The 22,395-nt window shown below is 31.0% G+C and overlaps 4 protein-coding genes across 5 annotated transcripts in view; 1 reads left to right on the top strand and 3 right to left on the bottom strand.

Moving 5' to 3' along the window:
* LOC107477252 (transcription factor bHLH121-like) overlaps window positions 1-18,782 on the bottom strand; it is a 98,729-nt gene extending 79,947 nt beyond the window's left edge. The window contains exon 1 of the mRNA XM_052259216.1: window positions 18,659-18,782. The gene's annotated coding sequence lies outside the window, so the exon portion shown is untranslated. The remainder of the gene's footprint in view (window positions 1-18,658) is intronic.
* On the bottom strand, window positions 7,455-12,883 carry LOC107477236 (uncharacterized). Its single transcript, XM_016097218.2, has 4 exons — window positions 12,770-12,883; window positions 12,420-12,688; window positions 8,099-8,189; window positions 7,455-7,610 (listed from the first exon to the last, which is right to left on the bottom strand). The coding sequence occupies exons 1-4, from the start codon at window positions 12,881-12,883 to the stop codon at window positions 7,455-7,457; spliced, it is 630 nt and encodes a 209-aa protein (XP_015952704.2).
* LOC107477216 (uncharacterized) lies at window positions 11,976-14,393 on the top strand. Of its 2 annotated transcripts, none has more exons than XM_021137527.2 (3): window positions 11,976-12,146; window positions 12,725-13,642; window positions 13,761-14,393. In XM_021137527.2, exon 3 carries the CDS (start codon window positions 13,829-13,831, stop codon window positions 14,210-14,212), a length of 384 nt encoding a protein of 127 aa, XP_020993186.1. In that variant the 5' UTR covers window positions 11,976-12,146; window positions 12,725-13,642; window positions 13,761-13,828; the 3' UTR covers window positions 14,213-14,393. The 2 variants fall into 2 exon arrangements, with proteins under 2 accessions (XP_020993186.1, XP_015952689.1); XM_016097203.3 differs by having other exon boundaries at window positions 11,986-12,146; window positions 12,713-13,642.
* Window positions 15,852-18,782, bottom strand: LOC107477215 (transcription factor bHLH121). Its single transcript, XM_016097202.3, has 5 exons — window positions 18,659-18,782; window positions 17,548-17,663; window positions 16,845-16,972; window positions 16,291-16,764; window positions 15,852-16,188 (listed from the first exon to the last, which is right to left on the bottom strand). The coding sequence occupies exons 2-5, from the start codon at window positions 17,645-17,647 to the stop codon at window positions 16,051-16,053; spliced, it is 840 nt and encodes a 279-aa protein (XP_015952688.1). The 5' UTR covers window positions 17,648-17,663; window positions 18,659-18,782; the 3' UTR covers window positions 15,852-16,050.
* Window positions 18,783-22,395: the final 3,613 nt, after the last annotated feature.

Here is a 22,395-nt window from a genome sequence, read left to right as displayed (position 1 = left end):
ATTTGACAATAATTTATTAATATTTTTTAATTAAAAAATACTAATCATAATTATATATATTATTAAATATATAATATTATATTTGATTGTAAAATTTATTAAAAAAAATTTAGATCCATCCCGTCCAAAACTTTTTTTATGAGTAAATTGTGATAGGTGGCTGGGTACTAAATTTATCATAAAGATCATAATAGTACCACAATTTAATAACACAAATTTCGCTAAACCAATTATCACCATTTAGTAAGAAAATAGAAATTTTAAGATCTAACTAATCACCAAGATTTAGTAAGGAATGATACAGGCACTAAATCATAATAGTAGATTCTCATTATTTAGTACTAGCAAGATACCCGCGCAATGCGCGGGCAAAACAAATGAAGACTATAATAACGTGAATATAAAATATATTTGGGATATTATTTGTTATAAAAAATAAAAAAGCATTGATGTTGTTCGAAAAAGTATATGAAAATTCTTAAGGAAGCAAAAAAGATAACTATTAAAAAAATGCTATAAATTATTGTGTTACGTTGTTATTTATAAGTGATTCAATCAAAATATAAATGATGTTCTAAATTTTCTGCTATTTAACTCAAATATTAGAAATTAACATAGTACGTAATTTATATTAAATTACATTATATTATTTTTCTAAACACTAATAGTGCTCTTTTATTTTTCACACCAATTAACAATTTAAATATAGTTTATATTCACTTCATAATTGTATTTTTCTTTTGTTTTACTCAAGAAGACACGAAGATAAATTGTAAATATAGATAGAAAAAACTAACACATTCAAAAAAAAAGTATCAATAATAATAAAAGTAATAAAAATGACCAATTCAGAAGTAACATGTTATGTCTGTTATTAAAAACTTTTACTTTAAAATAGAAAATATACAATACTTTTTCTTTTATATTTGTATCATGAAGTATTGAGTAATTAGTAACTTGTATGAAATTTAAATAATTAAATACAACTATAATACACAGAATATTTAAAACAAAAAACAACTTTATTAAATTGAAAAAGGAAAGAAAAAACCTTAATTACTTCATTATCAAATTGACAATTATTGTTGTTTTTGAAATAGGATTTGAATTTGGCCAGAGTAAATCAAGTGTTTTCATAACCTCAAACAAATACATTATCTAGAGAATAAATTTAAATTAAAAGTAAGAAAAATTATAACTACTAATAAAAAGATATATCTATCCATTTACATTTTTTTGTTTAAAAGACCTATTTTTAGTAGTATTGTTCGTATATTTTCTTTTGGTGTCATATGCTGCAACAGCTAAACATTTCAACATTAAAAGAACATTTCTCCTTGGACTTTCTCCGAAATTATAGCCTTTGAAAAATCTCCTTTACTAAGATATAGAAGAATTACAATGCTCTTGTGCAGGAATATTTGTCTTTCCTGTATTTGTTGATATATTTCCATAAAAATGAATATGTATATGTCTGTTTATCTGCTATATCCTTCTTTACTTTTAAAAAACTTAAATTCAGATGTCTATCCTTTAATTGGCTAATAACTTTCACAGTTTCACTATCATACTAAACATTGTCAAAGTCAATACAGATAATTTTAAAATAAGCGAACAAATCAATAGAGAAAATGAGAATTACAAATTTGGAAACTAAAAATCTACGAATTATTTTAAAATATGCTATTAAATAAAAGTAAGTAAGCAATGTAAGCACAATCTTATTCATAACACAATTTTTTTTTAGTATATAAAACTCACTACATGAATCAAGTAATGGCATTTAGAATTTAACTCATAATATGCAAAAATATTTTGTTAATGAACTTTGCACTAAACAAATATTAACTTGAGAAAAAAAAAGTGTAGAGAAAGCCAATCTAGAGTAACAATTTTTTTTCACTTTTCATCTTCTTTGAAAAAAAAAATGCTCATGTGTTACATTTCCTTCAGCTAAGTCGCCCATGTATTTTTCATGCTTGAGAGAGATCATACTTCTAAAGTTTTTCCTTCTAAATTGTTCACAATTTTCATCAATACATCAAAAAGAAAAAGAAATGACTTGACAATAATCTAAAATCAGCACATAAAACTCATACATGCAATGTGATGAATTAGAAACAAAAAACTCTTTAGCTTTCTCAAAAATATCGACAACTTTAGGAGTTCAAGAACACAATTTCTCACAACTATACTCTATGACTCATTTGTTGTCATAAACAGCAAAGCATGAAGCTTAATAAGAATACAAACCCACAATTTAATAAGAATACATCTATGGTAAACACTGTTAAAACAAAAATAATAAAATCTTAAAAATTTAGTGAGATAATTAGAATTAAACATTTGTCCTAAATTCTTTTATAAAATCACTAAATGAAACCAAAGAACTAAGAATTATTCATTCAAAGACAAAATTATATAATGATATTTGTACCTTATAAACATCTTTGTTGAGTTCTGATAATTTTGAAAAGTAAAGTATTTTTCACCAACCTCTCTTATATAAAATAATCAAAATTAGAAAAAACAACCATGGTTAGATTGAATTAAACTGGGTTTAGTGGTATGTTCTTTCATGATGTGGATATCAATTAAAGTAATAGTAATATAGACTTCAAAGATTAAAAAAAGTAATAAAATAATGATTTCATTAATTAGAGTATATCAAAGAATTGGTTCATGTACATAATTCACAAAAAAATTTGTGACGATCACTTAAGGTCCTAACTTTAAAAAGATTTAGTTAAATAATAACTTTGTATCAATAAATTTAGTCCTGAAAATAACCAATAGTTCATATTTGCAATTTGTAAACAATCATGTTACTTAAATAAAAATTTTTTCTTGGTCTAACATGAAAAAAACAGATCAATCAAGAATCTACGTGAACTATCGAATTAATCCCTCCTATCAACTTTGACTCTGAGTCTATTGTAACATTTCCTAAAGTCTTTAAAATTGACAAAAAATATCCATTGATGTAAAGATAGTATGACTTGCAACTAAACTCATCCGACTAATATGTCTAATGAATTACAATAGAAAATAAATGCTAGAACTTATAAATAAAATGCTAACTATTCCTACTTCTTTATAGATTTGGCCAACTAAAGATAAAATTCTATATTTTAAAATATATATTTTTAATTATAAACCTAATAAATTATTATAATTACTTAAATTTCTATTACTTTAACAAATAATTTGTATTTTATAGCAAAATTAAAAAAAAATCTCTACAATTACTTTAACACATAGTTCATGACCCCGATCATGTTATTAATAAAATTGTATGCATAAAGGATCTAAAAAGCTTCCATTTATGTGCATCCTTTTTGAAAAATCTTAAAAGCTTCAAATAATAACTATTCTTATGATATCGGCCTTAATTAAAAATATTAATAAAAAAATCACATCTTAGCTCTCAATTAGTCACACTACACTGCTACTGAATCTTTTAATGCTTCAAATGAACATAAACACAAAGAAGGAATGAAAAAGGACAATTTCATCCAGAAAATTAATATTAAAAAGCTTGAAAAAAAATATTCAAAAGAACATGAAAACATTATTGTCAATCATGAGTTAGAGAATGCTTAAATGTGAAAGTTGTGATCATTATTCTGCTCATTTGGTTAGCTTTCTTGGCCGGTTAAATACTTAAATGTGAAAGTTCTGATCTAATGTTTCATTAAAACAAAACAATGAGCTTTAGCAACCAAATGAAATCTAATAACACCATAGCAAACTAATTTTATAACAATATAGTTCAACTAAGAGCATAACCACATCAATCATTGAAAGAAAATTAAACTTAGATTACAATATTTCAAGTTCAACTATTTTATAAGAATAACTCATCCATCAGAACATCAACCACATAAGATAAAGATCAAATAGGCAATATAAATGAACCTTGTGGTCTTTGAGGTCAATTTCAACTTTGATTTCCTAATAATTGATCCACGTATCTTTTAAGTCAAAATTGTAGGTGAGCCAATAGAAAAATCCATCAAATAAAACAGCACCTAAACAAAGAAAAGGCTTTTCATAAGGGAGGGTAGGATTACCAACGTGATTGGTTGGTTCATCAAGCAAGAAAATAGTTGGGTTCATCAAGTAAGAGAATATTTGTTAAATCAATTATGAGGTAGTACAAATGAGTTGAATGCTAAAACACATGCAAGAGTGCCACCCATATTTAGAAGTGTTATGCATGACAAAAATGATGAACTATGCACATTTAGCATTCACATTTGTAGCCTCAGCAATAAAGTGCTGATTAAGCTACAGAATAAAAAGTAAAGTAAAATAAAATAAGAGCCTATATTTTGCTGCAAAAAAGCATATTTAATTTTTACTAAATTATTCTAGAAATGTATAAGCAAATCATTGATCTTTGAAATCTTAATTTGCATTCAAATAATGAACACCCAATTGATTTTCCTTGAAAAAATGCAGCAAAAATTATCATAAAAAATTGAATAGTTCTATCATTATATAAAATTCAACCAAAAGAGCTTATACCTGATTAATTCTATATACTATCTCTTAATAAATAAAATTTTCATTTATTTACCCCTTTTTTTATGCATTATACTTGCTTTTGTTGTTATGATTTTCATTGCCACCTATGCCTCTTGAGTTCTTCCTTTGATTTTCTGAAGCCTCATTTTCAACTTCCATAAGGTCGACTCACTCTAAAGAATGCAAAAACATTCATTAACAAAAGTAAAAAATTTTTTCCTAATTGCTTTTAGTAAAACCAAGAGAAACAGATCTATTGTTTCTTTGTCTCTTCTTATTTAAGATTTATGAAAGGAAAAAAATGGATGATATTATGACACTTGGACAAAGTATACAGATAAATTATCTGAGCAGAGATCCACCTCTTCTAAAGCATAATAGCGGAATACAGTTCATCTCCAATTATATTTTCATCTAAAGATAACCAAGAAATACAATTAGTATTTAAAAGGATTAACAGATTAATGGAATTGATTGAAGTCCAATGAGCTACTTGATGCCACGTAAGTCTCCAAATATGAAAAAAAATGGTTATGTAATCTGCCACATTTTTTTTAACAGTTCAACAGTTAGTAAAAGAAAATATTAACATGCTTTAACTTGTCTAATTCACATTATATTCAGAGTATGAAAAGTATATCCGACTGAAATTGAAACCCAAGAATGCTCTTAATGTTTATCTAATCTACTGAACATATCAAACTCATTTAACTTTGCCATCACATTTGTCTTTGGTTGTAACTTTTCCAAATTCGACAGTATGGACCAACCTATGGACAGAAGAAACTTCTTATTTAACACAACTATCCAATCTATCAATTACTTGGAAAATGCATCTCTTCTAAGCTCAAAGTGTGACTAATAATTAATCGTTATTGTTATAGATTTTTAGTTCTACCCTTTTCTTCTTCCTTATTTCTCAGTCAAATCCTATAGACAGATTTAAAAATGAATCAGAGATTAAAGAATAAAGATAGAAAAGTCACCTTTAAGATTGTGTCAATAGTGTAAACCCTTGCCAGATAATACAACATAAAATAGTCTTGTCATTAAACTTCAGCACAAATACACCTTTGATCTTAGCTTTAAGTCGAGGGTGAATCCCTGGAGGTGAAATCAATTAGATAGATCTTGGCTTTAAGTCCTTCCATAAACCACCAAATTCAGATAATAGCAAAAATCAAAGTTTACCTATATATTCATTATTCTGTTCTCTATTCTGATAGGTGTAGCCAAACTTGTCATATACATCTCTTTCTCTCTTTGTAAATTGACATGAACTATTTCACATTAAATAATGAGCTACAGAATCATTAAAGCAAGTTAGAAAATTATATTGGTATTTCAACCCAAATATAGGATAGACAGACATCTGTATCTAACCTGATTTGGCACATTTGTATCTCAAGTTGTTCCATCTCATCATTATTCCATCCACTTTGGTCTTCCTCAATTGTTCTTTCCTCTCCATCTTCTTCCTCTTCTCCTTGTTCTTTCTCATCCTCCTCACCATAATCATTGACATCAAAATCATCTTTTGCATGCTCCATCTGCATCACAAAAACAACAGTCAATCACAAATAGAAAATAATAAACCACTATACTTGTAAAATATTTTAGAAATCTTGCATCACCAATACTTACCTCGTCAAGCTCCATATCACAGTAGTCATCCGAAACATTGTCACTTTTTCACATCTTCATAGATATCTTTGCAGATAATCCCATTGTCAAGCCTAACTTTCAAAAAAATAAAAAGAAAATTTTTCCATCAAATTCAGAATAAAGTAAAACCTCGGTTGGGAAACTAACATTCCAGAGGGAGTAAATGAGTAAGCAAACAGGTAAAGTAGCCCTTAATCCATGTGAAACCTTAGCACTAAAAGTAACACCAAGAAGCAAGTAATCAAAGAAGCTCTATCTCTATTCGTCTTGGCAACTACAAATAGTTCAAGTCGCACAGTCAATGTTCCACTTGCTGCTCATAAAAGATGAAGTTTTCTATGCTCTAAATTGTTTTAGAATTCAAATTCATTAACATGAGACCGAAAAAAAAATAACAAAGAACAAATTGGAAAAGGGGGTGACAACTTTGACAACAACATTGTACATTAATTTCCAAAGCAAAGAACAAACCTTCAGTTAAAAAATTTATAAATGGTTATGGGTTTACCATTTTCCCCATTACAGTATCTTATTTTTTTCATCCTAAACCACACATGCCAACATGCATTGGAGTAATAATTAAAATAACACTAAGAGACACCTCTTTAGTCCTAATTTGTGGGTGGAATAATAATCAAAATGATGGAAATCAAGCAAATGTCAAAGACGACCAGATAACCATTTCAAAAGTTTTCAATGATTTTGCAACTATCATGTTCGTGCATCACAGGTGCTACACTCAGAACACTCTAGTACACATTATTGTTTCCTTTCCTTTCTTTGTTGCTGCATTTGGATCTTCTCATGCTATTCTCTTTCCATGTTGTTGGTCATGTTTCAACTTTTGCCATTAAAATTGAATGTTTATCTTTTAATGGTAAAGATTGCAACACAACTTAAAACATCAGAAGATCCGAATCCTTTTGCATCTCCTTAACATATAGAAAGCATAATTTCTTAAGGAAGAGACAATACTATCTCCTCTTAAAGAATTTGGCTCTGATCTACTAATACAAAACATGAGTGTTGTCTCTCATATGCTTCATGCAGCAGATCACCAAGAGAGTTTTTTTTCAAACGATAAAAATAAAAAACAAAACAACAAAAAATAAATTAATTTAAATTTTGATACCAGAGCATAACCGCAGATGTAAGGGAGAGACGAACGAATCCCCAGAGATTCTCAAAGGCCTATATTGAGAACCCACTCCACGCGTCCCTGTTTGTGCCGCTCAGGATGTACACAATCTGTGGCACCACTATGAACCACCACGACCGTCTCCCACCCCAGCCACAGCAGATAACAGCTTCTCATGCTTTTCATTGTACACCTGAGGCTTCGCACCATCCTCGATTCCAAGCTTCCAGTGATCTCCAAAGTCAGATTTCTTCGTAGGAGTCTCAGAGTACAGATCCTATATTAGATTTTTATGCAACAATGAGATATAGGTACAGCTTCTCCTTGACCCATGTTTGGCTACATAGCATGAATAGAGTCACCAATCAAGGTCACACGAAGATAAAGGGCGGAGCAAGATGTTGAGCTTGTAGGTGCCGAGTGAAATGGCGGAGCAAGAATTGGAGTATCAAGGGGTTTAGGGTTTGTTTTGAAGTGGAAGCTACGTTTTGGGGAGTTGAAATCTGGTGAGACTTGAGAGTAAAGAGGAGAAAGGGAATGAATTTGAAATGGTGGAGATATCTCGTCCTAAAATAGCCTCTTCTTCAGTTGCAAGTAGCAAATCTCCCTCATAAAAGATGATCTTCGCGATGATGAAGATCCCTGAAGTTTTGTTTTCTTTGCTTTTGTTGCTTCTTAATGTTCAATCACCAAACGTAAAAGGGAAGAGAGGGAATTTGAATTTGAGATGGATTTGCGCGGAAAAATTCCCGCTTCAAGGCATACTGGAAGAAACACTGTTCTTTGCCTGCCACCTGTCGTTACCAGGGATGATGCTAAATTGGAGGGAATACTGTTCTTTGCTTCGGGGACTGAACTGCATAAGTATTATATATTAAATAGATATTTATGTAGAAAAATAAGTATATACAATGATTTCTATCAAATCAACCACTTACAATCATTTATAAACTCTTTACACATTTCATTTAAAGTTAGAGATGAGAGTAAATTAAGCCAAGTTGACTCCAAAATTCAAGTTCAGGTCATAAAAAATTCACACCTTAAACTCACTGATTAATGTGGCTAATCTATAATTAGATTTTGTAGTAATATGTCTTTGCATATTTGTGTAATTGAATTATTTCAGGTGGAGCTATGTGTCTCGGAGTTTTATTTGCTGCTAATATTTTTCCTCTGCACTAGTTACTTTGCTTGACTTGTTTTTTCTCTAGTTAAAGCAGCCAACATAGGTTTTAATATAAGAAATGAGAACCTGGTTGTAACAAGCTCAGGCCACTAGGCATAGAAAGTTAGAAACTTAAGTCCAAATGCACAGCAACCAAGTTAATATATGAAATCCAATCGTATTACCTAGAGAAGAAAGGAAAGCGATAAATGAGTTTAGGCTTTTGGGTGTTCTTGGTAAATGGTATATAAACTTGGCTCCTTTTGGAGTTTACATAGTAAACTAAGATTTTAGCCCCAAAGAATAAACTATTGTATGTAATATTACCATGTAAATGTAGTTTACTTTTTTTTTAAAAAGAATTTATAATTTTTTAATTACAATATTGAATATAGGGCATTCAAGAGTCTGAAACCAAAAGATTTTGTCGAATTGACTCAGATTGGTTGGGTGAAGTTATGTTTTATAATAGTGTTATATTTTTATATTATATAATGTTATTTTTATTTTAAAATAATTTTTATATAAATATTATATAATTATTAAATATAATCTTTAAAAATAATATTTTATGAATTTATTATATAAAATTTACAAAATTATATATATTGAATTGACCTAATATAAATTGTTGTTTTTAAATTGTCCCCAAAAAACACTTGTTGTTTTTAAATTAAGTTAGACTAAAATAATCACAAAATATTAATATTTTATTACAATACACCCATTACTGTTACAAATTACAATAATCTACACACAATATTTTATTTCCATATCCAAGGTCCATCAAACCATTAAAAAAAAATTCTTAACCCAATATTTTTCAATCGGCTCCCCAGGCAGTTAGGCAACCGGCTTCCCACTATCGACAATGGCTTGATGCGTTTAGGAAAACACAAGGATAATTGACAACATGGTGCTTTTGGATAAGGGTATCACAGGTTGAAGATTTTCTTTGCACTCCTTTTTTATGGAGTATATTGTAGATTTCTGACAATTAATCATGTTCATTATAATATTTTAATAATTATTTTTAATATGGAAAGAGAGATGGTATTTTAGTTGAATATTGATATTTAAAGTATTTTATAATATTGTAGACATTGTCCAACATACCCTCACGTGTTGGCTAAGATGCTGCCACGTGTTGCAACACGTTCCCCATGTGTTGACTTTCCACCTAAAAAATTCATCCATCTGTAATTACACCAAATACTCTCATTTTCAATAAAAACACTAATATTTTTTCCATATAAAAAAAAATTAGCCCACATCTGGACCCCTATAAATAATGGAATAGCAGATTTCTAATAAAGTGGTTTAGTACATCTAAAAACTTTCCTATAATTATATACATATAAATGTTGGTATTGTATATTTTCTAAGCTAGGCTCACCGACAGTGAACTTAAGAACATCACATGGTTCAAGCTAAGGGATTCTGTTTCTGACTACATTCACAAATATAGAAAAAGGCATTATTAAGGTACATGTTTAGCAGTTTCCTGTTAAAGCAAATGACATTACATTTCATTGAATGTGTTATGAACACTCAATCATACAGCTAGATGCATTGAAAATGGCCGATTTATTTTACTCTCAACTCCACAGAAAACAAAGTGTAAGATAGTAAAAAATTAATTAAGACGGTAAACACTTTAATCTTTTGAACAAAAGTGTTTTTGTGTATAAGATCATCATTAGATTTTGCAGAAGAAATATTCATAGCACTGCTAACTGATTTTTAAATGAAAGAAGTCTTATTAAAAAAGTAACAGAAAGCTATGGAAATAATCAAATATTATTCCTTTTAACCTTCCGAAAATTAAAGAGAAGCATGCGTGTATCTTATAAGTACTTTAAATAGCTATACATATAGCAAATATAGGTAAAGTAGTTGAGAAAAATATCTTTTAGAAAGATGATACATAAACTAAAAATATCCACCAACTGCTTAGAACAATATAATATTATTGTAATGAAAATAGAGTTACACATTTTGACAATGACAGAAAATTAAGACATTAGACTTATAAATAATATTTTAATTAGTATCTATTAATTTCAATTTGATTAAGTAATATGATTAGTGTCGATTTTTTTCTTCTATCTATTTGCAGTCAAAAAGCGTAAAATGAAGGTAGTTCTTCTACGTTCTTTGTTTACCCTATTCTACTACAATTATTCTCTTCAAATCTCACTATATCTATTGGTATAAAAACATCCTTTAATTAGATATAGATAGTAATATAGGTTGCCTTCATTTCAATGTTTGTCTCCTTCTTTTTTCACGTGAACTGACCAATTATAATAATTTAGAAATTATAAGTCTTATTGATTATGATAAAATATTTTTTAAAAATAAAGAGTATTTTTTATAATAGAAAAAAAATAAAAATATAAATTCATCATGTATAATTCATACTTTTTAAAAAAATTTAGTTAAAATCTTTATTTTAGGCTTAATGCATATGTTTCTTTTTCTTAAAGCTTAAAAAAATAGGTTGTCGTTTCTTTTTCTTTTCATATTTTTTATATATATAGTCACAAAAAAATATTATTTATATATATCATATTTACATAGCTCTTAGATCAAGTAAAGTAACCTTATATATATCTTCTCCTGTATAATTTTATTTCCAACTTTGCCACCATAATTATTTTATATGTAAAGTTAGGACATCATATATTTGGTAAAAAATTGACGATTCAAGTACAATAATGTGAACAACGAATTGACAATACACACGTGATGGTGATAATAATAATAATACATGCAACTATTGAATTGTATCTCTACATTTGATGAGTCACCAATATGTAGATTTGATGCTTTATACCCACCAAAATTAGACAACATAACAAAGAATACGATGATGACATGTGACTTAGGCCAAGGTCGTATTCAATATTTTTTTTCTTCAAGTAATGCAAAGATCATCAATATTCATCCGTAAATAATATATATAGAGAGCGCTCGTTAATTATTTTTCAGTTGACACTAATTAAATCACAAGATTCAATTTCGAAAATTATATATTGACTATGTCAATTAGCCATTATAATGTCATGATATTATTTAACTATTATTCTTATAAGATAATCTGCCTATTCTATCTAATTACTTTTAATATTTATTTTTTCATAAGAGTAATTAATCAACAATTTAATTGTTTTTGATGATTTAAAATCTAGTGTTGTTATTGCTAACTGTTGACATATAATAGAGAACTAGCATATTTGATGTATAGGCATTTTAAATTGAAATGACTTTTATTAAAAATTCTAAAGTCTAAAGTTACTGTCATTAATTAAATTTTGATACTGATCAAGTGAAATTTAAAATTATTTTATATAAGATAAATGATAAAAATAAAATAAAAATTTGATATGTATTTGGTAATAAATTAAATATAAGATAGAATAATTTTAAATGTCAAGTTCTTTATATATCTCCAATCATTCACACTTCTCCATTCATTCACACTTCTCCGTATATCTCAAGTTCTTTATCTCTCTCTCAAAACAATTATTAAAGAGAGCAAGAAGAGTAATTATAATGAAGAATGGCAAGTGTGAAGAGGGTGCCTTACCCAAAGTCTCTTGTTCTTTGCCATTTCCTTCTATTCTTCTTGATACTATGCACGTATGCCACATCTCTAACTATCTCTCAACTCCTTTTATAACTAATTAATTTTTCTTGTAACTGTTTCCTCACTTAACTAATTTCAAATTTGTATGATCAGGTGGGAGCTGAGTTCATCGCACGTTTATTCTGATGTTCGCCCGAACAGCGGCGGCAATAATAAACGAAAAGACAAATGGATTGGAAACTTTGATCGGCTGCGCTGTCGTCACCGGCCTTGCGGTGATGGTGATCATCCTCTCCACCGGACACATATCCGGTGCTCATCTCAACCCTGCTGTCACTATTTTCTTTGCTGCTTTGAAACACTTCCCATGAAAGAATGTAAGAACTCGTGATATGGTGACAAATGCTATGGTGACAGCGGGGTTCAGATGAGCACCGGATATGTGTCCGGTGCACAGGATGATCACCGTCACCGCAAGGCCGGTGACGACAGCGCAGCCCAATAGACTTTCCAATCCATTGGTCTTTTCGTTGGTTATGGCCGCCGCTGTTCCGGCGAACATCAGCATAAATGTGCCGAGGAACTCTGCTGATACCTAATCATACAAATTTGAAATTAGTTGAGGAAACAGTTACAAGAAAAGGTAGTTATGAAAGGAGTGATTTTTTACTAAGACCCCACCATTATTGTTGATGGATCTGAAACCTCCGAAGAGAGGTGCACCTGGAGTCCCTCGTGTGGCTCGTGTTGATGGTGCTGATGGGATTTCCTCATTATTATAATTCTCCATTATTATTACCCCTCTCAATCTCTTTAATAATTGTTTTGTTCTGTTCTTTAGCTAATTATTCAAATAGTTCTTGTTCTGTTCTTTGGTGTGAATAGAGCCTTCTCTCTGAATTGATAAAAAACAGTCTGATTGCAATTTATGAGTTATGCATGAATGTAGGCCTCATATATTAAATAGGAAGTTACCCTTTCAAGAGAAATTTTTGAATATTCTAATAAAATAATTAGAGTGTGCTTGATATATGGGATAATCTCCTTGAATTATAGTAATACTGGATTAAATTACATGAATTTAGTGTTATTGTATTATTATATTTAGTGGCATTCAGAAGATTTATACTTTTCTGGGGTCAAGAGTGGTTCAAACTTCAAAGCATTTACGATAATAAATCAACAAAAGCAACATCATGTGCAAAATGCCTGCATTCAACGGAGACATTGCAGCTTGTTGGAGAAAAAGAAACAGTGCCTTCCTGCTTCCATTCAAAACATCACCCTTGTTTTGCATGCTGTACCTCTTTACAATCTCCCATGTATTGAATAAAATAATCAATTAGTTCCATACTCCTAAGAACTTAGGAGTAATATTATTTGTACAACAAAAGTTAATAACTTTATTTAGAATACTAATTTCCTTCCTAATATTTATATGAACTACCAACTAAGTTTTCTGCTAAAGACAAACACAAATAGCATTTCTGGCTCCAAAGATCAGACAGTGAAGATTGGAGTATCATAGAGCACAAATTCAGCTCAAAAAGTAAGTAACCTACCAAATCACAAAACTCATATATTTGGTTCTTCTGTTGGTAAAAGATGTCAAATAAATAAATACACAAGTGCCATCAACTGCTAACATCCTCTAATATTTGATGCAGATTTTGCAAGCTGTTAACTTTTTCAAGTTCTGAATTGTAATATACTCAAAAGGGTCATAAAAATTTCAATGGCTTATGGTGATAGAAACAGAGGATCCTCTGTTTTTGATGGGTTCACTCTGAGTCCCCTGCCATATCCTGTTCTGCTGATCCTAGCACTGATCCTAATCTTCCTTGGAGTTTCATGGTACTTTTCATATGAAGAAGTTGTTGAAAGTGCTCAAGTGCAATTGGGGTGGTTACTATTTGCCACTCCAGTTCTGCTTATACTCATAGTTCGTTGGTTGTCATCAATGGAAAACACTGAGTGGTTCTCCGGTTGGGACAGACGCCGGAGAACCACCCAGGGATCCTTGGAGGGGAGCTCGCCATGGGGTGTGGCTGCCTTGATTGTTGTGTTGCTTATATTGATGCAATATCAATCCATTTTTCGTGATAACTGGTTTGTTTGATTTTAAGTCCAAACCACTTAAAGACAATTCAAGGGGAATCAAGCATACATATATTACTTGAACCAACTATCTTGGTTGGTTGGTTAGTTTGATTTGGAACTCCTACTTTAGATGCTTGTTTTTTTAGGAGATTGTATTTTGTTTTTTTATATGAATAGTGTAGAAGGTGCTTTTGTATGTATATTCTTCACTAGTTCAGTCTGAAGTTATTGGAAATTATTATGAAGAACACTGAGTGATTGGTGATAAAGAAAATTAGAGTTTTCAATTCCCAAAATATTCATATTGTTTGTCCTTCCTAACATAGTAACATGGGTTTACTTCTTTTAAGGTGAAAAAACTTAAAAGTGATAAAAGGATGCAATAAAATAATCTGAGATCATAGAGTGAGACTTACTTCAGTCATTCTATGAATTTGCAAAACTTCTCACTTGAACTTATTGATCCAACAAGATTACAGGAACAAAAAGCAAGAACAAAGCATTGACTTGTTAGGTAGTTAAACCTCCCTTCATATGAACAATGTTCTTTTACATGGAGTTCATTTTCCAACCTTCCACAAGTTCATGGAATAAATTAACTCAGTAGCATATATGAAAACTGCATGTAAACAAGAAGAGAAAATTCCCAACAAAAGTTGAATCCAAAGCTAGAATTCTAGTTTTTGTAGTATAGTAACATAAGAATTTTCTGGGGTCAAGAGTGGTTCAAACTTCAAAGCATTTACGATAATAAATCAACAAAAGCAACATCATGTGCAAAATGGCTGCATTCAAAGGAGACATTGCAGCTTGTTATTCTACTGGTTGAAAATGAAATCCCTGAAATGGGAAAGCCATAACAAGCTAATGACAATGCCAAGTAGCATGAGCAAATGGAGAGTTGGAGAAAACGAAACAGTGCCTTGCTGCTTCCATTCTGCACTCTTGTGCTTTTTCTTCTTTGTGTAGAACCACCCCATTTTTTTCTTTTTTGTCACTCACTCATAAGCACACCAGTGCATGTAATCCGAGGTTTATTATATAAGAGGTGATTGGACTCTTTTAGTTTGCTTCTGATGGTTGGATTTGGCATATATTCTTTGAGTGTAACTTCTGTTGTGTCCTACCAACAGGGTTTTGCTTTGTACAATGGTTGCATCTTCCAAGAGTAGTTTCTTGATTGGGAAGGATGAGAACAATCACACACTTGGAGGTCAAAAAAGGGACTCTTCAGTTACCTTCAACATTGAGGCTTTATACTCCCAAGAAATTTTGAATAGTGAATTAGAAAGGGTAACACAAAAGCACAACCACCAATACTTAGGCCTATCTTGATCTAGCTTATTATATATATATAAATGATCATTTAAACATCATCCAAAATTAGGCTTATTATATATGCATAATTTCTTGTATAACTAAGAGCTCACAACCCTTGCAAGAGGCCTGAGCAAGTGTGTCTTTGGCTTTATGACCCACCATTCTTTTGCTTGTTCAGTTGGTCCTTTTTATGACCATAGGCCACCATTTTACAATTATATAAATTATTCCCTTAAACGTTTTGAAATAGATGGAGTCTCCTTCTCTTGCTATTGGGATTAACCAGTGGTAAATTTCCTCATACAACAACAATAAAATAGAAACACAGCAACAAGACCTGCCAATCTCTTTTCTCCAACAAGAGAAACTTTAAGATTCATTGAATTGGGTAATATATGTTCTCTTGGTACATCAATTAGGTAGTATTTACATTTACATTACACCCTGCTGAGAACAAAAACCAACTCAGGGTTGTTCCAGCAGGTGAACAATGAAAAATTCCAAAGGGATTACAGGGAGGCATAAATAAGTCCGTTTTCATTCGTTAGCCTTTCTGCTACCATCGACACTACTTGATGAGCTGTCCTGAACACTATGTGACGATGAACACCTACCTAATGAACTCCCTTCTGACCTCAATGGCTTGCTGCATTTCCTTTTTCCTGACGATAAATCCTGCAAAACCCGAAATTCAAGCACAAAACACCACTTGAATACAGTACTTGTTCAATAACAGCCATTAGTTAATAGTTACCATATTGAGAAAACAACGCTAACCTGATCTGCAGAAGATCCAGGAGTCTTCAACTCAAGGTTTGTGGTGACATCATTTGAAGCCTCACTTTTTTCTGCTTTGCTCTCCCTATCCCTGGGTGGTTTGTTTCTGGTGTCATGTTTACTTGACAAATGGGACCGAGTACCTGGATGAGACGGTGGAGATACATACTGGGCAGATTGTTGTTCAACAAGGGTATTTGGTGCTAAATAAGGAACAAATGTTGAACAGGGGTTAGGGATGACAGACGGATTTTGATTAGCAAAGAATGGGTATGGTTGCAAGGGAATTGAACCCGGAGGGACAGCCATTGGCATTGGGTATGGGTATGATGGTGGAGCCATCATAACTGAATGATCCATTGCAGTCCAAGGAAACATGTTCCTCAGTCGCTGCTGATACTGATTATTCAAGTTTTCAATATCTGTTTTAAGAGAAGCCTTCTCTTCCCTGAGATCGTTTTTCTCTTGAGCCAACTGAAAATTGAATATGATAAAATTATTCCTTTATCGTTTTCAGGTAATGAATGCATCAAATCTAGAAGAGAAAATATTACTTCACGAGATTCTTCATTTAGTGCAGCATATTCATCTTTGAGTTTACCAACTTGAGAAGTAAGATCCTTCAGCAATTGAATTGTATCACCAAGAATGGTTGCTTTGTCATTTTTAGGCCTATCAGGGTCTGAAATTTAGATAGTGATTTTAAGAGAAGTGCCATCTCATCTGTTCTTAGCATCAAATGACTAGCATATGAATAAATTATAAAGAAACCACGTGCAACAAATTCTGATCCATTCATCAGCATATAATTTCTGTGATGTCAAGTTGAAAATAATAAATTCCAACTTATTTCTTTACAAAGTATTACTAACATTATACAAATTTGAAAACACAAGCAAAATTGATTGTTCCTAAAACATACAACAGCTGCACTAAAGTTCTTCATGGGAAAACCAGTACCGAGAGAAAAGTAAAACAAAACAACTAAATTTCTAATTCATATACAGAATGCAGGGTTCAAAGAAGGGAAGTATTTTATAGAAAAAAAATACGTGGAGAATTCTGAACAAGTGAATAATTGCGAGTGCTTTCAACTTCGCTATTAGTAGATTATTTAATGAAGGAGTCCCTATGTAAATCATTAGAAAGTCAGGAAGAATAGCAACAAATTAACAGAATATGCCAAGAAGCCATGGAAGTTTTGGTAGTCTACTCAATTTTTCTTATTTTCAGAAGTAAGATGGTGGAGGTACCTACCCAAAATGCTGCCAAGTTCTACAAATTGTTCATTGAGTCGATCCCTCCTTATTTTTTCTCGGTCAGCCTTTTGAGACTTTCTTGCAGCTGTACCATCCATTGGTTCAAATTAGATGCTGCAGATACATAAGATTGAAAAATGAAGTAAATTAACCAAAGGTTACATTATTTGGTTCTACTTTGGAGGAGACAAACCATAATAATCAGATTACAGTTCAAGCATCAATTTTAGCCACATCTGAACACATTCTAGATAACAAAATTTAGTTTCACAGAATTATAACCTAAACTCAAAGTAACTCGGTCATGTGGCGCTTATCAGTTTATTCAGTTATAATCAGCTGTATTTACAACCCTCTCAAGATTTTTTTTTCTCCCATTTAAAACCGTTTGCAGTGTTCTGGTCTATGATTTTTAAGCAATAGACACAGGAACATCTCAATGAAATCTATTACTGGTGAGGGCCACAAAAAATCAACAATTTCTAGTAACAAGATAATCTACTAAAGCTATCAAGCAGGAAAAGGTCAAGATCTAATTTTTCTGACTCCTGAGTTAAAAACTTATTTGATTTCAATCACGAATACCATGTCATCAATTCAAAAACCCTTTACAACAAAGCACATTCATGCAGTTACTTGCAAAGCTTCAATATGTCTAACAATGTAAAATCAAGTAGCTAATCACAATACAAATTTAGGATTAAATAGATCATCAATTTTACTCCATTGACCAATGGGTCACACACAAAACCTAACTTACATGGAATTTAAGCGACTCTAGGGCTTCAACTCTAGTATTTTTAAAGCACAAAGCTCAAATTTTCAAACCCAGAACCAATTTGCCGAACTAACAATGAGCTAGGATCAAGCAAAAATGAAAATTAACATGGGAACAGCACCAAAACCCATTTCAATTAATCCATAAAGATTGGAACTTGAAACAGTAAGACAATAATTTTGCATGCAGAATTGGGTATTGGATGGAATCAAAACTATTCAAGTGTTTAGAAAATTTTCGTGATCAAATGGTAAAAAAGAATGTCTTGTTGATGAAGGAACAATTTATAGAAGCAGCATGAATAAGAAAAGGTGTTGGTGAGAGAATTTACCTGGATTACAGGGAAGAGGGTGCTACGGTGTGTTGGGATTCTTATCTACAATTTTTTGCCCAAAATGAAATCGTCGTATTCTGGTCTTTTGTTGGGTTCTGAGTTGTGACTTGTGAGTTGTGACCTTCAAAGAAAGAGAGAGAGAGAGAGAAGAGTGAAACGGTAGGTCGTTTTGTGAGTGGATAGGAACAAACGACGGTTTTGTGACGTCGTATATAGAAAAAAGAACCATTAATAATTTCAATTAGGTGTTTATTAATAGGATGTATTCAGATAAAAATAAAAATTTAATTTTAATGTATTTTCCGTATAAATAATTTTATAAATATATCTAATTATATAATATTATGTGAGTAAAAATAATTATTTTTATATTAATTGTATTAATAATTATAAAAAAATTTTAGAAAATTAAATATAATATAAACCAACTCAGTTAACTTTTTTTTTATTTTAAAATTCGAAAAATTAGAGTAATAGAAATTTGTTTTAATTTTTTTATATAACTAGTTTATTTTTCAACTAGTTAACTATATAATTAAAAATTTTCAAATAATTTCACCTATTTGATTATAAAACAAATTTTTGATTGAGAAACTTTTTCTTATATTACTTATTTATCTTTTATTCTTATTTTGAAATATTATTACTCTACAAAGTGTATAGAACTGTTTTCTTCTTTCACATTGTTTATTTATTTTAATTTATATTTTTTAAATAATTGCTAAAAGGATATATGAACGATTACTCGTCTAAAATTTGTTGTGACTAGTGAGCTTAGCTTGCTTCCTATATGATAAAAATGTAAAAAAAAAATTTATACACATGATTTATATAGATTTAATATCGGTTCTCTGAAATATGATTAGCGATTTAGAGTATGCTTTTATTATATACTATTGTTGTATTTGTAAAGGTACATTATTTTATAAACGACACACTAAAATAATTTGCATGTTGACAACAAACTTAAAAAAGAAGTCTTATCACTTGTATTTTTGTAGTATATATTATATTGTGAAATGGTAAACGAAGTATTTGACTTTAGAATTGTGATGATATATACATTGATAGTGATAAGGTTCCTTTTTCAAAGAAAATGATAATCTTGTTTCATTATTGGTACTTTCTAAATGTATAGAAGGGAAGATCTTGTGTCATTAGATTCCGGCATGAGTTATTCTATTCTTTCATTTTTCTTTATTTGTAAGTTGATGGCTTGATGCCATGATGGTTATATATTAAAGTACAGGATGAATGATAAGCATCAAGTTTTCTTTTCTTTTATTTTTATTTTTATTTTTCGATTATTAATATTCTTAATACTTTATACATATATATTCTTTGTTTCAAGTTGAGTTGCCATGCATGTTTGATTGAAACTATGTTTGACCCCAAAAAAAATGAACTAATAGAATTACAATTTTACTATACTATTTGAATAAGGTGACTACTTTGATAAAAATACTAAAGATATTTTTTTTTTAAGACGTTTACATATGTTATAATATTATTAGACATTTTTATTAAATCGATTAATAATTTATTTTTTAACAAATCAGAATAAAATTAATTTATTATAGCAATAATAATAAATCTAATTGTTTTTATTATAATTATTAGACCCAATTTGATCCGATCAATTTATACAATTTGAATCGAATCATGTTTAAATATATCCCTAACTTATATCACTAAGTAGAAATATATGTCCAAATGCAAATGCAGTATAATAAACTATCATAGAAATTCCTAACAGTTTAACACCATGATATTTACATAGCCTCTTCAGTAGTTAGCTATCTTAAATATTTACAAAAGCTTTGAATTATCTATGATAATTTTATAAAATTCCACCATAAACATTCAGAATGTACCAAAGAATTTTGTTGTGTATTTGTGTGACAGTGAGCATCTAATGTTCCTTAAGATTTGTCATATCACGTGACATTCTCTTGTTGGCCTATATCCTTAATGATGATTTAAAATTTCATTTTGTTTAAATTATTTTGCCAATTACCTCAGCAAACTTGACTTTGATAAGTAGCACAATATGATATGTACTTTCGAAACGAATGGATGCTAAAGATTTGAGCAAATGCCATTTAGCTTGGAAACTCAATTGTTGACCAAAAATTGACAAGTTTGGAACTTGATTTACCCAAGAACATGATGAACGAAGGAACAAAAACTGCACACAAAGTCATGGTATATACAGGCTTACACAAGTTTTTTTACTGAAGGATTAGGCATAACCAAATCTTGCAAGTTTTCTATGTGCAGATATTGTACTGCAAACTTGACTGGGCAGGAGATGTTATGTTATCTATCTGAAGTGATAAGTTGCAAGAAAACACAAGACCTTATATTGACACAAACTTCAATTGCATCAGAGCATGTCAAGTTGAAAACGAAGCAGGGAATAAAACTCGACATATTAGGGATATAAGCAAAATATATCATACCGTCTGTTCTCTATATTAGGAGCGATCTGTCATCATTGTCCAGCACGAGATGCCACAGATGATACAAATCCTCCATAGTAACAGCATTAGATGTCTCAACTAGAATGTGGCCATACTTGCCATACTTGTGTAACAAAATCATACAGGCCATACTTGCCATCAAATCATTTTTTAACAATTCTTTCTTTCAAAATAAATAAAGAGTACTGGTTAAGTAAAACCATGGTCTTTCTACAAAATAACGATATAAGGCTTTTCTTTAGGCCTCTAATCTCTTTGACTGCTGGTGGTGGTAGTAGTAGTAGTAGTAGTAGGGACATCTGCAACAAACAGCACTTAGACCATATGGTAGCGAAGCAGATAAAGTTATAATCACAGTTTGAACCGGAAATACTTAAATGCGCTTACGCAAAGGGCTTATTTTTGTGTTAAGGGGAAAGTAAAAGGCACATTGGAGTGGTTCTTTCTCCGAAGGAGACAAGCTTGAACATTGAGGTGGTTTGGGAGACTGTATCATCCGTGTCCAGTACAGTGGAAGCTTTGGCTTCTTGTTTTCACCCGCGAAGAAGGGAAATGCTGAGCCCATTCTACCTTCAACTCGGAAGAACTGATTCGAAAACAAGGATTTTGGTTTGTCCTTCATGCGCACGAATGGAAACCCAACTCATCTTTTCCTTATCTTTAACTACCTGAAAGAAGTAGAAGAAAGCGGCAACACTGGGAGCAAGACGAAAGGATTGACAGAGATTCTCGAAGCTTCGGGGTGAAGTTGAGTGGGAACGACATTGATGGCGTTTAGGATCTGAAGTTGGAAATCGGAGAAAGGAAGTCTGAGACCGAAGTGGGTGAAGATGATCTCATAGAGGTAGAAGAAATCATGGTTATGATCATGGAGATGAAGGGTTGAGAAACAAACGCGCTCAGAGGGAGTGCAAGGTAGAAATGAAACAGTAGAGGGATCAAGTGCGGGTTGAAGGAAGTTGGAAGGGCTGGTGATGGAGGACTGTGTGTTTAAGACTTGAGGGTCCACCCAGTCCCAGTTAGTACCAAAATTTTTGGTGGAATTTGATTTCATCTTCCAATTAATGAACGGAGAGGGGGAATGAGGAGAGCGAAGCTGCGAGACGAAGAATGATTTCAGAAGGGAGTACGCATTAGGATTGGATTTGGGAAATGCAACAACCTGGTTTTACTGAGAAAGAAGCAAAGATTGAAGATATTTCTATGCATCTTTTTTAGGAGGGAGTGTGGTACATGTAGTTGGAATGTTGG

The sequence above is a fragment of the Arachis duranensis genome, chromosome 3, assembly GCF_000817695.3.
Source record: "Arachis duranensis cultivar V14167 chromosome 3, aradu.V14167.gnm2.J7QH, whole genome shotgun sequence".
NCBI classification, from domain to species: Eukaryota; Viridiplantae; Streptophyta; class Magnoliopsida; order Fabales; family Fabaceae; genus Arachis; species Arachis duranensis.
This window is presented reverse-complemented; position numbering and strand designations above follow the sequence as displayed.